Consider the following 14,678-nt stretch of genomic DNA (forward strand, 5'->3'; position numbering starts at 1 on the left):
TTTTTATTTATTTTTTATTTTTTTATCACAAGTTGCCAATAGCACTTTATTTTTTCTTCTCAACATCTTGTTCTGCAGCTTCCTTGGCTCTTTTTGCCCGGATGCCAAAGAGCCGGGCATTGGCACGAGCCATGCGAAGACTGGCAAATGCCTTGAAGTTCTTCTCTTCCTCTGTGATGACCCTGGCTTTCTCCTTCTTGTAGACATTCCGTATGGGCATGACTGGTCCTATCAGCTGGGTGGCCAACTTGAGTTCTTCTGCCTGTTTAGAGCTGTCTCCCTCCTTGGCGGCCGAGGGCTTCCTGGGGAAGAGTATGAGCTTGGAGCGGTACTCCTTCAGCCGCTGCACGTTGGCCTGCAAGGACTCAGTGGACTTGTTCTGCCTCCTCGGATCCACCGAGATCCCAATGGTCCGGGCCACTTTTTTGTGAATGCCGGCCCCCCGTAACTCCTCCAAGCTGAAGCCCCTGCCCGCTCGCACTTTGGTGTGGTACCTCGCCGTGGGGCATCTCACTATGGGCCGGATTGGTCCAGATGCTGGGCGCGGGGCGATGCGGCGTGCTTTGGATTGCCTGGCCTTGCGTCTGCGGATCTTCCGCGCCGGCTGGTTAAACCACGTGGCAAAGCGCCGCTGCCAGTCCTTGTGGAAATGGGGCTTCAGGACCATGCCATTTCGGCTGGGCGCCATAGCTGCTGCTTACGGGCCCACTCCCTACGAAGAGAAACGGGCACCGGAAAGAAGCTAAAAAGGTATGTTTTTATTATGTTTTTGTTTATATTTGTTTTTAACATAATTTAAATCAGCATGTTTATATTATTTCATTTTTAATAATGACTTTTATAAATGCCTCATAAAATTCCTGAAACTTGAATAATTGTTCAAATGAGCTGGTCCAAACCAGCCCAGTACTCCACTGGATTTGAGGTCATTAGCATAGAATTGGTGGCTACAGCCATAGGCCTTGATTGCTCAGGGGAACATGGAGAGTGGAAAGAAGAGAGGGTTCAGAACTTAAAACTTAGGTCTAGAATCCTGAGGCATTGCAACCTTCAGGAGTGGAGAAGCCTGGAGAAAAGACTGAGGGGGAGCAAGCCAGGGAGGAGGAGAAGCTGGAGAGGGTGGTACCAGGGAAACCAACGGCATTAGAGGGCAAATGGATAAATGGTACAGAGAGGCCAAAACCAGGAAGAGTGAAGACCTAGGATTGGTAACAAGTGGGCTGTTGGGGAGTTGCATGGGAGGTGGAGGACCTGGGAGCCCAGGAGGGAAGGAGGGAAGGAGCATCCAGGGAAAGTGGCCAGGAGAAAGTGATGTTTGAGCTGGGTTTTGAAAGATGAGAAGGATCCTACAAGTGGTGGTAAGCATTTCTTGCACAGGATCTGACAGGTGGGAAATACCAGAAGATAGAGGGAATAGAAAACAGGTTAGCCTGACCTGTGGTGGCACAGTGGAAAAAGTGTCGACCTGGAAATGCTGAGGTCGCCGGTTTGAAACCCTGGGCTAGCCTGGTCAAGGCACATACGGGAGTTGATGCTTCCAGCTCCTTCCCCCTTCTCTTTCTCTCTCTCTCCCTCTCTGTCTCTCTCTCTCCCCCTCTCTCCCCTCTAAAAATGGATAAATAAAAAAGAAAAAAAAAAAAAGAAAAAAAAAAAGAAAACAGGTTAAATTCTGAATTAGAGGCAAAGTTCATTTGTCTGCTAGTGCAGCAGCTTAGGCAAAGCAGGTGTTTATTCTTTCACTTAAAGAAGCCCAATGGGCCTGACCAGGTGGTGGTGCAATGGATAGAGCATCGGACTGGGATGCGGAAGGACCCAGGTTCGAGACCCCGAGGTCGCCAGTTTGAGCGCGGGCTCATCTGGCTTGAGCAAAGAGCTCACCAGCTTAGACCCTAGGCCCCTGGCTCCAGCAGGGGGTTACTCGGTCTGCTGAAGGCCCGTGGTCAAGGCACATGTGAAAAAGCAATCAATGAACAACTAAGAAGTCGCAACGTGCAACGAGAAACTGATGATTGATGCTTCTCATCTCTCTCCGTCCCTGTCTATCTCTGCCTCTGTAAAAAAAAAAAACAAAACAAAACTCAAGTAACCAAGATAAATAATATTAAAAAAAAAAAAAAAAAGAAGTCCAATGGGAGGCAGTCTATAGTTAGTCTGATGACTCCTACCTTCCTGCTCCATCATTCTTAGTACATGAATTTCACCTTCAAGGCTACTTCATGGCCCAAGATGGCTGCTGCAGCTCCAGCCATTAAGTCTATGCAGAAAGCAAGAAAAGGGGAAGTGCAGTAAAAGGAGCACCTTCCAGTTGTCTTTCTTTTTCATAAGGTATTGGCCCACAATCCAATCCAACAACTTCTGCCTCTCTCATTGACTATGCCTTGCTGCAGCAAGGCTGGGAGTGTGGTCATCCAACTGGTCATATGGCTTCCCACAGTCAAAGTAAAAGAAGGGAGAACAGTTACTGTGTGGCTCACTAGAATCTTTGTCACTATTTTGATTTGCCCCCAACTCTTTTTATATTTTGAAAAAATCCTCAACCTAGAGTTGCAGGCATAGTACAATGAATGAAACCTCCAGAAAAGTTGCAATATTAGCACAACGACTACCTGAATTCCTTCACCTTTGTTCACCAATTGTTAACGTTTGCTACGTTTTTCTTGCTCCCTCTCCACATGTGCTTTCCTCAGAAGAAGAGTACATGGTTGCTGGGCTGCCACTTGCACAGTGGATCCTTTATCCCATGCCACACTGCCCCCCTTTAGGGCATAGGATGGTAGAGCTCAGGCCCCCGGGTCTCTTTCTGGCCAGGTCCTAAACCTGGGGTGGGGGGGAGGTGGTGCTCTGCTTGTTTCTGTTCTCTCTGCCCCTGGAAACTGTGTCTCTCCATTGCTCTCTTCTCTCCCCTCTCCTTAAGAATGTACTGAGAGTGGCTACTGAAGCTTCTAGGGAGGGAAGGAAGGAGAATGTGGGGAAGGGGGTGGGAGAAGACCCCAGGGGAAGCAGCTGGAGCAGAAGGCACTCTCTTAGGGAGATCCTGGGGACCCCAGCCCTGCCTGGTTCTGAAAAAATCTTGATGTACTTTTTATTACTCTGTGGTAACTGAGAGTGGACTAAACATTTATCAACATTCCTGCAGTCAGAAGTCTCAGGGGAGGAGGAAGACAGGCAGGCAGGATGGGGGGCTGAGAACAGAGAGGAATGGGTGATATTTACTGACCACCTACTGTGTGCCAGGCACAATGTCATTCTATCATCAAGTCCTAAAAAATTCTGTAAAGAAGGCATTTTCATTTCCACTTTACAGTTGAGGGAACTGACACCCAGAGAGGGCAAGTGATTGACATCTATTTTCAATCAGTTTTTCTTGAGCGCCTATTATATACCAGGTACTGTTCTAGGTATTAGAGATTCGGCAGAAAATGTGACTAATAAAGTACTTGCTCTTTAGAATGCTCTAGTAGAAAGCAAGAGGAATTAATAAGTAAACTAGTAAACAAATAGATCCTTTAGATTGTGTTGCTTTTGTCAAAATCGGTGATGTTAGCCTTGGTCAACTCTCCCTCCTCACGCTGACCTCTGAGTACTTGCTATGAGCCAGGCCCTGTTCTAGACACTGGAGAACAGCCGTGAATAAAAGAGGCATTTGAGGAGCTTAGAGTCTCATAGAAGAAGGCAGATGATAAGTAAAATAAATAAATAAAATCTATGGTGCTGGAGTGGGGCTGAGGGCCTGGACAGTTCAAGGCAGTGGGCAGGGAAGGCCTCACTTGAGTTAGTAATGGAGTAACAGCCAATGTAAATGATAAGGCAGCAGTGGGCCAGGCATATTTGAAGACCTGCATAAAGGCCAGTGTGGCCAGATCAGTGCAAGTAGGAGAGGGGGCAGAGTGCTGACGGGGTCCTGCAGACCCTGTACTCTGAGCAGAGGAGCCATGTGTTCTAACTTGCATTTTTAACAGCTGCTGTGTAGAGAGTAGTAGATCATTCATGGGTAAGGGTGGAAGCTGGGAGTTCAGCTCAGATGCTATTGCCTTCAGGCAGGATGACAGTTGCTTGGGCCAGGTGGTGGCAATGGAGATGGAGAAAAGCGGTCGGATCCTGGATCTATCATGAAGGTTGAGCTAAAGAGAGAATGTGCTGATGGGTTAGAAAGAGAAGAGTCCAGGACAATTCCAGGATTTTTGGCTGAGCAATTGGAAGAATAGAGGAGATTGTAGGAAGAGCAGGTCTGGGGATCGGGAAGGTCAGAAACTCAGCACGGATAGAATGAGCCTGAGGCAGAGGCATACCAGATACCCAGGTAGAGCTGTGAGCAGACAGTGGACGTGTTATTCTGGATTTCAGGTTGGGGCCCGAGGTATACTGTATCTGTGACATTTAATTCTGAGGACTGGACGAGATCATGAAACAGCAAATGTGAACAGAGCAGAGGTGCAAGGGCTTAGTCCTGGGCCTTCCAAAGAAAAGAGGAGGAACCATCAATTTTGTTCACACCCGTGTTCCCCAGTGTCTGAAACAGCACCTATACAAAATGACTGCTAGGTCGTATTTGTTGAATGAATAGCTAGATGAATGAGTGAATGGTGCTAAGTGCTAAGAAGGAAATAAAACAGGGTGATGAGTTAAGAGTGCATGAGAAAGAGGGGTCTACTTTAGACAGGGTGGTCTGGGAGGGTCTCTTTAAGAAGGTGACATTTGAGCTAAGACCTGAAGGACAAAGAGGAGAAATTAGTCACATAAAGAGTTGCAAGGAGCCTGACCAGGCAGTAGTGCAGTGGATAGAGTGACAGACTAGGATGCAGAGAACCTAGGTTCGAAACCCAGAAATCACTGGCTTGAGTGCGGGGTCACCAGCTTGAGCGTGGGTCTTTGGCTTAAGTGTGGAATCATAGACATGACTCTGTGGTTGCTGGCTTGAGCCCAAGGTCGCTGGCTTGAGCAAGGCGTCACTTGGTCTGCTGTAGTCCCCTCCCCTGTGTGCCCCCCCCCCCAGTCAAGGCACATATGAGAAAGAAATCAATGAACAACTAAGGAGCTGCAACAAAGTACTGATGCTTCTCATCTCTCTCCCTTCCTATCTGTCCCACTCTCTGACTCTGTCACCAAAAAACAAACAAATAAAAGTAACTGAAAGGAAACAGCAAGTGCAAAGGCCCTGAAGTAGGAGTAAATCTGGCCAGTTGAAGGGTTTGGTGTGCTTGGGGCATTGTGAGGCTGACTCATGGAGGAATTTGCAGGCCCAGAACAAGGACTTTGAATCATATCGTGGATGCCCTGGAGGATTTTAAACAGAAGAGTTAAGTGATCAGATTAATATCTTAAATTATTTCTCTAAGTCACATGGAAAATGTTCTGTAGGGAGGCAGGAGTGGAGGAAGGAGAATGTTAGTAGAAACCTGGCCAGTGGCCCAGGCCAGAGATGACAGGGCTTGCTGGATGTGGGGGCATTGTGGAGAGAGAGGAGTGGGCAGATTCAAGACATTATAGGAACAGAATGGCAGGATTGGGAGCTCTTGCTTGTTCAGGCCCACTGTGAAGATGTCCCACAAAGGCTGTCTTGAAAAGGTCTTGGGTGGGGGCCAGGACCTCTCTCCTTAGTCACCAAGGCTGGAGTATGTGGGAGTTGGTGGGAAGGGGTACTGTGGCGGGCAGGGTCATTCTATGCCAGGCTCTGGGCCAGGACTCTGAGGCAGTTAACACCATGCCCAGCACTTTGGGAGGGTCCTTTTGTCACTGGATAGGAATTGGACTCAGAGTGGGTCTACCTCCAGCCAACCTGTAGTGTGTGGGTTCTTTTTTTTTTTTTTCTTTCATTTTTCTGAAGCTGGAAACAGGGAGAGACAGTCAGACAGACTCCCGCATGCGCCCGACCGGGATCCACCCGGCACGCCCACCAGGGGGCGACGCTCTGCCCACCAGGGGGCGATGCTCTGCCCATCCTGGGCATCGCCATATTGCGACCAGAGCCACTCTAGCGCCTGAGGCAGAGGCCACAGAGCCATCCCCAGCGCCCGGGCCATCTTTGCTCCAATGGAGCCTCAGCTGCGGGAGGGGAAGAGAGAGACAGAGAGGAAAGCGTGGCGGAGGGGTGGAGAAGCAAATGGGCGCTTCTCCTGTGTGCCCTGGCCAGGAATCGAACCCGGGTCCTCCGCACGCTAGGCCGACGCTCTACCGCTGAGCCAACCGGCCAGGGCCTGTGTGTGGGTTCTTGATTCCTGCAGGAGAGATTTTACAACACAAGCACGAGTCCAGGTGATTTTGAGAGCACATTTATTTTTTTAAAGAATATATATTTTTAATTTTATTTATTCATTTTTTAGAGAGAGAGGAGAGAGAGAGAGAGAGAGAGAGAGAGAGAGAGAGAGAATGAGAATGTGGGGAGGAGCAGGAAGCATCAACTTCCGTATGTGCCTTGACCAGGTAAGCCCGGGGTTTTGAACTGGCAACCTCAGCATTCCAGGTCGATGCTTTATCCACTGCACCACTGCAGATCAGGCGAGAGCACATTTATTAAAGCTGGAAACAGTGAAACAAGAAAGCACTTAGGACAGAAGAAACAGCATCAGGAGAGAGTCCAAGTAGCTTTGTCTCTCTAGAAATGTCTAGCTTTGTCTCTCTAGAAATGTCTAGCTTTGTCTCTCTAGAAATGTCATAGGAAAGAAGTGAGCCTAGGCGGGGCTGCTGTCAGCTCACCGGGAAATCAGAGAAAAGGGGCCATGGAGACAGGTTCAGGGGGTAGCCCAGGACGAGATGCTGCTGCCTATTGCTCCCCTGGTTGCAAATCTTGTGGAGACCCTTAGAGTTTAGGGGAAAGTTCATGCCCAAGAAAGAAAAAGGATGGGAGTGTGTCAGAGAAGAAGCCCACACCAGCATATTCTATCTTGATGGAGAGGCCACATAGAGCTGTTCTGGCCGGCACCCCAGCTGAGGTCCCAGTTGACTGTGCTGCTGGGAGTGAGCAGATGATCTCGCCCAGCCTGTGAGCCACTCCAACCAATGGTGTTTTGGAGCAGAGACGAACTGTCCCTACCGAACGCTGCCCATATTGTGGCTCTATGAGCGAAAGAAATGATTTTTGTTTTAAGCCACTAAATTTGGGTGGTTTGTTGTACAGCAAAGGTGATGGGATGCTGTGCCCCGCCCACCCCCTCTCCAGGGCCTGTCCATCACCAAATGCCACTGAGCTTTCCTTCTAAATGCCTCTGAAATCCACCATGTTCTTGCCTGCCACCTGGACACCTACGTTAGCATCCTAATAGATCTCCCCCCACTCAGTTTTGCTGCCATAGAATCTATTTTATACTAGTAAGCCAGAGAACTTGCTGGAAAGCCCATGTGATTACCTGTTCAGCCATCTGCCCCACTTAAACACTCAGTGGCTCCACTTTCCTAGGGTCAAGACTTCTCATCCTTTCCTCTTTTGGGCTTCTCCACACTGGCCTTCGCTTTGCTTCTTCCAGGACCACGTTCCCCTTGCCCCAGAGCCTTTGCACATGCTGCTCTGCCCTTGAGATGCCCTCCTCCACTGCCTAGTTAACTCTCACTCATGTTTCAGCTCTGGGCTCAAACATCACCTCTTTGGTGAAATGCCTCTAAGCTAGTGGTTCTCAAAATGAGGCCCCTGACCAGCAGCACCATCAGGGAATTGGCCAAAGATACCAATTCTGAAACTCTGAGCTCAGAGTTAGGAGTCAGAAATTCTGGCCTGGGCCCTGTGGTCTGTTTAACAGGTCCTGCAGGTGGTTCTCACCCATGCACTTGAGAACCACTCTAAAGCCCCAGTTCAGGTGGTAGACTATCTTATTCACCTGTGAATTCCTTTCCTTCAGAGGTCGGCATTTGTGATCACAAACATGATCTTTGTGAGATTATCTGGCATCTGGCTCCCTGGCTGACCAGAGAGCAGGGCCATCCAGTTTTTGCCACTTACCACCTCCTAGCACATAGGCCCATGCCTGGCACATACCTAGCACTTAGGAAGTAGCGGTTGGATAGATAGTGACTGTCAGCCTCCAGGTGGTCATGGGCTGCTCTGGGTGTTAGGGAAGGGATGATCTGGGCCCCTAAAAGTGGCTAGGGGGAAAGAGAAACCTTAATAAACTTGGGGAGGCACCTGTCCCTGCGGAAAAGGGTGCTGTTCAGAAGGCTGGGGAAGCCCGAGCTTGCCCTGCCCCGCTTCCCTTCGCAGTCCTTCCCCGACCCTGGCTGGCTGGCCCTCAGGTGGTTTCTGCTGACCTCTGAGCCAGGTCTTCTATGGGCTTTATATCATTTCACACAGCATGCTTGTGAATAGTATATCATGAACTTTCCCATTTTACAGATGGGGAAATAGATGCAGTGAGGTTCAGTCACTTGGCAGGGAGGACTTGAATTCCATTGTGTGGCACTGCCCCTCACCAGCCATGACCAGGTGGTGGATATTCGAATAGGTCAGGAATGCAGTGGGCCAGTGGGGCCCTGTGGAACCCCATTTGCTCTTCCAAAGGGCACCCTCAGTTGCAACAGATTGTGGACCCATGAGGCGGAGGCCCAAGGTTGCCAGACCTTCCCAAATTTTCAAGAGAAACCAAAAATGTGGATTTGTAATACAATCTCCTTGTTTCTGGAAGATTAGATTTAAAATGACCTCAGATGCTTCCAGAGACCTGATAAATGCTTGTGTCAGATGACATTGGTGGCCAAATGAAAGAGGTGAATGCAGTGGTGGGATTCAAATAATTTAACAACCAGTTCTCAGCACTAATGACCGTTTTAAGTATAAAAAAACTGATATACTGAAAGGTAGTTTATTATTTCATGCATTTAATACTTAAATAAGAACAATAAAAGAGGTACACAAAACTAGTTTATAAGAGTTTTAAAATATTAATGAAAAAATATTAAATAATACCTGATAAAAAAATAAAACTTTTTTTTAAATGAAAAAAAATTTTTTTAATGGCTGGCCCCCAGTATCTCACTGCTAAGCCCCATTGCTGCCAGGGCATGACCATTGTTCTTCTTTTTTTCTTTCTTTTCTTTTGTGACAGAGACAGGGAGAGAGATAGAGACAGAGGGAGGGACAGACAGGAAGGAGAGAGATGAGAAGCATCAATTCTTCATTGTGGCACCTTAGTTGTTTATTGATTGCTTTCTCATATGTGCCTTGACCTGGGGGCTACAGCAGAGCAAGTGACCCCTTGCTCAAGCCAGCAATCATGGGTTCAAGCCAGTGACCATGGGGTCATATCTATGATCCCACGCTCAAGCTGGATGAGCCCGCGCTCAAGCCAGTGACCTCGGATTTCGAATCTGGGTCTTCTGCGTCCCAGTCTGACGCTGTATCCACTGTGCCACCACCTGGTCAGGCAATAAAACTGTTATTTAAGATATTTCTATATTGTTTCTTGATTGGCGTCCTCACTTGCAATTTTTCACCTATGGACGGGAACTTAGAATACACTGTTGTGCAAATGAACGTTAAAAAAGTGTAAGGAATGTAACTTTGTGATTTCCACATTGGGTGGCTGCCCAGACGCCCAACTTAGAGAGAACTCTGATTACAAGTGCCATTTTAACAACCGGTTCACAGAACTCAACAAAAAAATAAGGTATCAGTTCTGCTGAACCAGTGTGAACCGGCTGAATCCCACCACTGGGCGAATGGCAGCAGAGACAAACAGGGGGACACTACAGTGCATGCGTCAGGTCTCTGGCCTGGCCCTGCCCCGCTGTCAGAGGCACTGCTGCCTTCTCTGGGAGAGGCTGCTTTGCATTCAGGCCCCACCCTGGGTGGGGAGCAGTATCACTAAGGGCAGACCCTAATACTGACCTTTACCTTCCTGTCTCAGCCCCCACGTGGCCAGCATGATGTGGGTGGGGTTGCGTCTGCCTGGTCACCCCAGTCTCCAGACCTGAGCCTGCCCGCAGAAAGTCCTCACTCAAGTCTTGCTGATAGAAGGAACCCTGCTCCCTCGGAGTAACCCCATGCTGGCTCCTCCCCCTCCCCTGTGCTAGGTGGGCGGGGGCAGGTAACTGGTGGGTTAAAAGCCGGCAACTGGTGCCCCTTGGATGTTCGGTCCCTTGTGGAGCCCAAGCTGCTACAGCATGGCTACCGCAGGCCCTGTAAGTCCACCTGCCTGCCCCTCCTGCAGCAAGGGACAGGGACTGGGCAGCCTGGCTTCCTGGCTGGGGTGCGCAGCCCACCTCGACTCCTTTCTTTCACCAGGCAGTTAAGGCTAAGGGTGAAATCCTAAAGTGGGAGGAGGAGGAAAAAGAGAAAGAGGAAGAGGAGGAAGCAACAGTGAGAGTGTCGATGAGGGAGGAGGATCCCAACTCTCCCACAACTCTGCTGCCCCTGCCGAGGAAAGCCTGGAATGAGGGCCCTGAGGAAGTGAAGCTGGAGTTGCACCTTCTGCAGAGCAGGTAGGGCAGGTCCCTGCTCTGTAGCCTTGGACAGCCCCTTCCTCTCTTGGCCCCAGTTTCTCACTGCAGAGGGTCAGAGCTGGCCTAGGGCTTCCGCCCTGTTGTCCTTTTCAGATCCTCTTATTTTCCCCCACTAGGATTTGTCCCTGCCAGCCTTAACTTAGTGGGATTCTGGGTTAAGTGTCTCCACTACTCCTCTGGTCCCTGGCCCTTCAGGGTAACTGACTCTAGTCACTTTGGAGGGCTGGACCCCAAATCCTACCCCCAATTTGTCCTTGAGGCTTGAGACCTGGTGCTCTGCTTCTCAGCCACCCCTCTCCCCAGGTGGGCCTTGTGGTTCTTCAAGAATGATCACAACCGGGCCTGGCAGGATAACCTGCACCTGGTCACCAAGTTTGACACAGTGGAGGACTTCTGGGCGTGAGTATCTGTCCTTTGTGGAAGAGGCCATGCCGGTGCGGTGTGTGTGGGGGGATCATTCCCAGCCCCCAACCCCCAGCCCTCGGGAGCTGCTGCGGGCACAGCTTTCCCAGCCCTCCCTAGGGCCTGGCAGTGGTAGTGAAGGCAGGGCTTAGCGCATTCTTCAGGGGGCACTGGGGCTGAGGCACAGGCCCCTGACACCTTCTTGGGGCTTAGGGAGAAAGCCTGAACAGGGGGAGAAGCAAGGAGTTCACTCTGACTTTGCTACTTCATGCTTTTTGACCCTGGGCAAATTCCTTCCCTTCTCTGAGCCTGTCTCAACCACAAGTGAGAATTAGGCTCCTCAAAGTGTCTATGGAGGAGCAAGTGAGGGGACCCAAAAGGTGCTGTGCAAACTGTAGGAGTGAGTGAGAGGCCTGGGCTCCAGCTTGAGGGGCATCTGAAACAAATCTTGCACTTGGTGGCAGGTTCAGGGCGGGGAAGTCATCTAAAAACCTCTTCCTGGGCTTGGAAGGTCAGGGAAGGCTCTGGAGAGGAGGGGAGATTTGAGGGTTTGGGTAAATAAGAATGGAATTCCAGGCGGGGGCGCCAGTGTGAGCAAAAGCTGGGAGGTCAGATGGCACTGGAAAGCGGTGGGGTCTGGTAAGAAGTTGAGGGGGCTGAGCCCAGTTGGAATTGGGCCCTAAAAAGCCTGGACTTTCAGACTGGGGTTGGGGACTCTCTCCAGGATGTATAGCCACATCCAGCTGGCCAGTAAGCTCTCTTCAGGTTGTGACTACGCCTTGTTCAAGGTAAGCTCTGCTTCCCTGCCGGGGGGCGAGGGGGCTGGTTCTCCCCAGTGTCTGCTGTATTAGTCCCTCACAGGGCTCTGGGGTGGGACACTGAGGACAGCCTCCATCAGAGCCAAGGGGAGGAAATGCTATAGAGAAGCTTGGACAAAGTGCCAGCCCTGAGCTGCACCTTGAAGGACCACTGAAGAGTCTAGAAAGTGGGGAAACAAAGGAGCCCAGATTTCTGGCCTGATTCCTTAACTAGGAACAGGCATCAGACTTCACACGGACAATGCTTATCAAGGTCCAGGCCAATCCCTGGAGGTGCTGACCCAGCAGATGTGTGTGGCAGGATCCTGACATCAGTGTTTACAGATTTCCCAGGGGACCTTGTGCCCAGCCCAGCTTGGGAAGTCTGGCATGGCTCACACTGGGGTTGTCCTAGAGGCTTTGTTAAATACCTTCATTTAAACTATTACCTTAAGGAATTCTGTTTAGTAAAGGAGATAAGTGCACACACACATGCAAGGCTGTGAAAAGTGACAAATATTGGGGCTCTGGAGCCTGGGGGAGCTCAGAGGAGGCTCTGGGAGCTGAATGGCTGGTAGTGGCACTAGGGGATGGAGGCCGGAGCACCTGGCCTGGGGAGACCTACTGAGGGGCAGGGGCAGGACCCGGGAAGGTGGTTGGGCCCCCACTTCCCATTGAACAAAGGGAGGCAGTTGACTTGCCATCTGGCATCTGGCCTCCCAGGATGGCATCCAGCCCATGTGGGAAGACGCCAGGAATAAGCGGGGTGGCCGCTGGCTGGTCAGCCTTGCCAAACAGCAGCGCCACATTGAGCTGGACCGCCTGTGGTTGGAGACAGTGAGTGGAGGGGCTGGGAGGGAGGCTGCCCAAAGAAAGGGGCAGGGCTGGTAGGGGACCTGTGGTAGCAGTGGTCTTGAGGATGGCGGGTGCAGTCCTAGCTGAAGGTCTTATCACTTCTTTTTTTGGCCCCAGCTGCTCTGTCTTATTGGGGAGAGCTTTGAGGAGCATAGCCTGGAGGTATGTGGGGCTGTCATCAACATCCGAACCAAGGGGGACAAGATTGCGGTGTGGACACAGGAGGCAGAGAACCAGACAGCTGTGCTTCACATTGGGTAAGGGTGTCTAGCATGAGGTGGGAGCTGGATCTCTTCTAGGGGAGAAGACAAAATGGGGGTGGCTTGGCCAGTAAGGGAGACCCCTGGAACTCTACCTGCTGTCTCCCCCTTCTACCTTACCTACATGTATAAAGGGTTTGAGGTTTAGATTTAAAACTATTTCTAGCAGAACTCTTTTCTTTTGCATTAGTACTATTTTTGGTTTCCATATGGCTAAAACACACAAAGCACAGTGATTGTGGCTGGAACCAAGGTAGGAGCTGTGGGCACCCAAGATCCTAGCTTATCTCCAGGACCCACTGCTCACTGCCTATCTTATTTTCTCTCCCACTCACCCACCAGGCATGTCTACAAAAAGCGCTTGGGACTCTCCACAAAGACCATCATTGGGTACCAGGCCCACGCAGACACAGCTACCAAGAGCAACACCATAGCTAAGAACAAGTTTGTGGTGTGAGAGAACCTTGGCACCATTCTCCATTGAGCCAACGCAGCCTCTCACTACTGTGTGTGTATGTGTCCTGGGCAGGACTGCAGGCAGGGGCAGAGGGCCTGGTTTTCACCTCCTCTGGAGGTAATACAAACATTCTTTAACATGAGTTGGGGCCCAGGCCTAGGGTTGGTGTTAGCAGATTGTGGAACCAGGGCAGTGGAAATGTGGAGAGAGTCTCTGGCATTCCTTGTTTCACCCAGCAGTAGGTGTGGTGAGGTGAAACACGAAAAAAGAGGGTTCAGCTGCAGGTAGAAAGTGAAGTCCATGATCCAGAACTTAAAACTCTGTGCCTACCTAGGAAGGGGGATAGTTAAGGAGCTTCAGGGCCAAACTCTTGTATTCTAGGGGAGTGGGGCTCAAGGCCACTGCTGCTCTGAGAGCTGGAGTTCAGGGACAGGAGTAGGGGGCTCTCTTCCTGGTGATCACTGTGCTGAAAAACCTTTGTGGGTTGCCTCACATCAGATTTGTAGACTCGGAGCCCACCCAGAATCCCATACCTTCCTTGGAGTAGGGCTGTGCCCCCACTCCAGAGGTTGGAGGCTTAGAGGCAGGACCCCATAATTTCACAAAGGGATGTGAGGGGAGCTGAGAAGGGAGACAGCCCTATGCCGTCTCTTCCCCTTTCCTCAGCTGTGGCCAGGGCGGGGCTTACGTGGAAGTGGGTGGGTAGTCAGGTCACAACATGGTTCTGCTAGAGCTAGATTAACTTAAGCTCAAGCATCTTTCTGTTCCTGTTCTAAATAAATACTCCCTTTTGAACAAAACTGGAATGATTTTTAAGGACTCTAACATTAAATATGATTCAGTCTGTATAAAACCTCGATCTGCTCCAGCCCTCTCTCTAAGGGGCTTGTGTGACTCCCAGGTACCAAGGAGCGCAATCAGGCCCAAACTGGCATAGGGGAGAGGGATAAGACTGGGAGGGCGCCAAAAGGGTGGGGCAGGGTCTGGAGTATTTCCCCCAGAAAAACTGAAGGGGCAGGGAGCAGCCAGCTCAGCACTCACAAGACCTGGGAATCATCTGGCTGGAGTTTGACCCAGTATAGGCAGGGTTAAATTTCTGGTGCATGAACCACGTGTCTGATTGGATTTCACTGTAATAAAACATCCTGCACGTGTGATGTTAACTCGAGTCGAATCGCCATCACCATCTGCTCACCAGTGCAGTAGTTACTCCTCTCCAGAGATGAGCTCCCACAGCAGAGCCCGGCATTGGGTCGGCGCTGCTATTGAGCCTTGCGGGGCGGGGGGAACTGGGTGGGGGGACAGTTTGCGGTGCCAGGAGCCAGCGCATCAGGGGACTGGAGGACGTCGGGGCGCTCTCTGCGGCTGCGGGCGAGAGCGGCGAGGCCCGGGGCGGGGCGGGGCCGGGCTCGGGGGCGGGGCTCGCAGAGGACTGAGTCGCGCTGGGGGGCGGAGCCAGGCCTAGGGGCAGCGGGGCTGTGC

The 14,678-nt window shown here is 50.8% G+C and overlaps 1 protein-coding gene and 1 pseudogene across 2 annotated transcripts; one reads left to right on the forward strand and one right to left on the reverse strand.

Moving 5' to 3' along the window:
* On the reverse strand, positions 1-739 carry LOC136375755 (large ribosomal subunit protein eL13 pseudogene; annotated as a pseudogene).
* A 9,264-nt stretch (positions 740-10,003) lies between these two features.
* EIF4E1B (eukaryotic translation initiation factor 4E family member 1B) lies at positions 10,004-13,972 on the forward strand. 2 transcript variants are annotated; one of them, XM_066341817.1, is made up of 7 exons: positions 10,004-10,104; positions 10,208-10,404; positions 10,729-10,824; positions 11,552-11,615; positions 12,348-12,461; positions 12,597-12,736; positions 13,082-13,972. In XM_066341817.1, exons 1-7 carry the CDS (start codon positions 10,051-10,053, stop codon positions 13,194-13,196), a joined length of 780 nt encoding a protein of 259 aa, XP_066197914.1. In that variant the 5' UTR covers positions 10,004-10,050; the 3' UTR covers positions 13,197-13,972. The 2 variants fall into 2 exon arrangements, with proteins under 2 accessions (XP_066197914.1, XP_066197915.1); XM_066341818.1 differs by lacking the exon at positions 12,348-12,461.
* The last annotated feature ends 706 nt before the right edge of the window (positions 13,973-14,678 follow it).

Source organism: Saccopteryx leptura, chromosome 6 (assembly GCF_036850995.1).
Source record: "Saccopteryx leptura isolate mSacLep1 chromosome 6, mSacLep1_pri_phased_curated, whole genome shotgun sequence".
Lineage (NCBI taxonomy): Eukaryota > Metazoa > Chordata > Mammalia > Chiroptera > Emballonuridae > Saccopteryx > Saccopteryx leptura.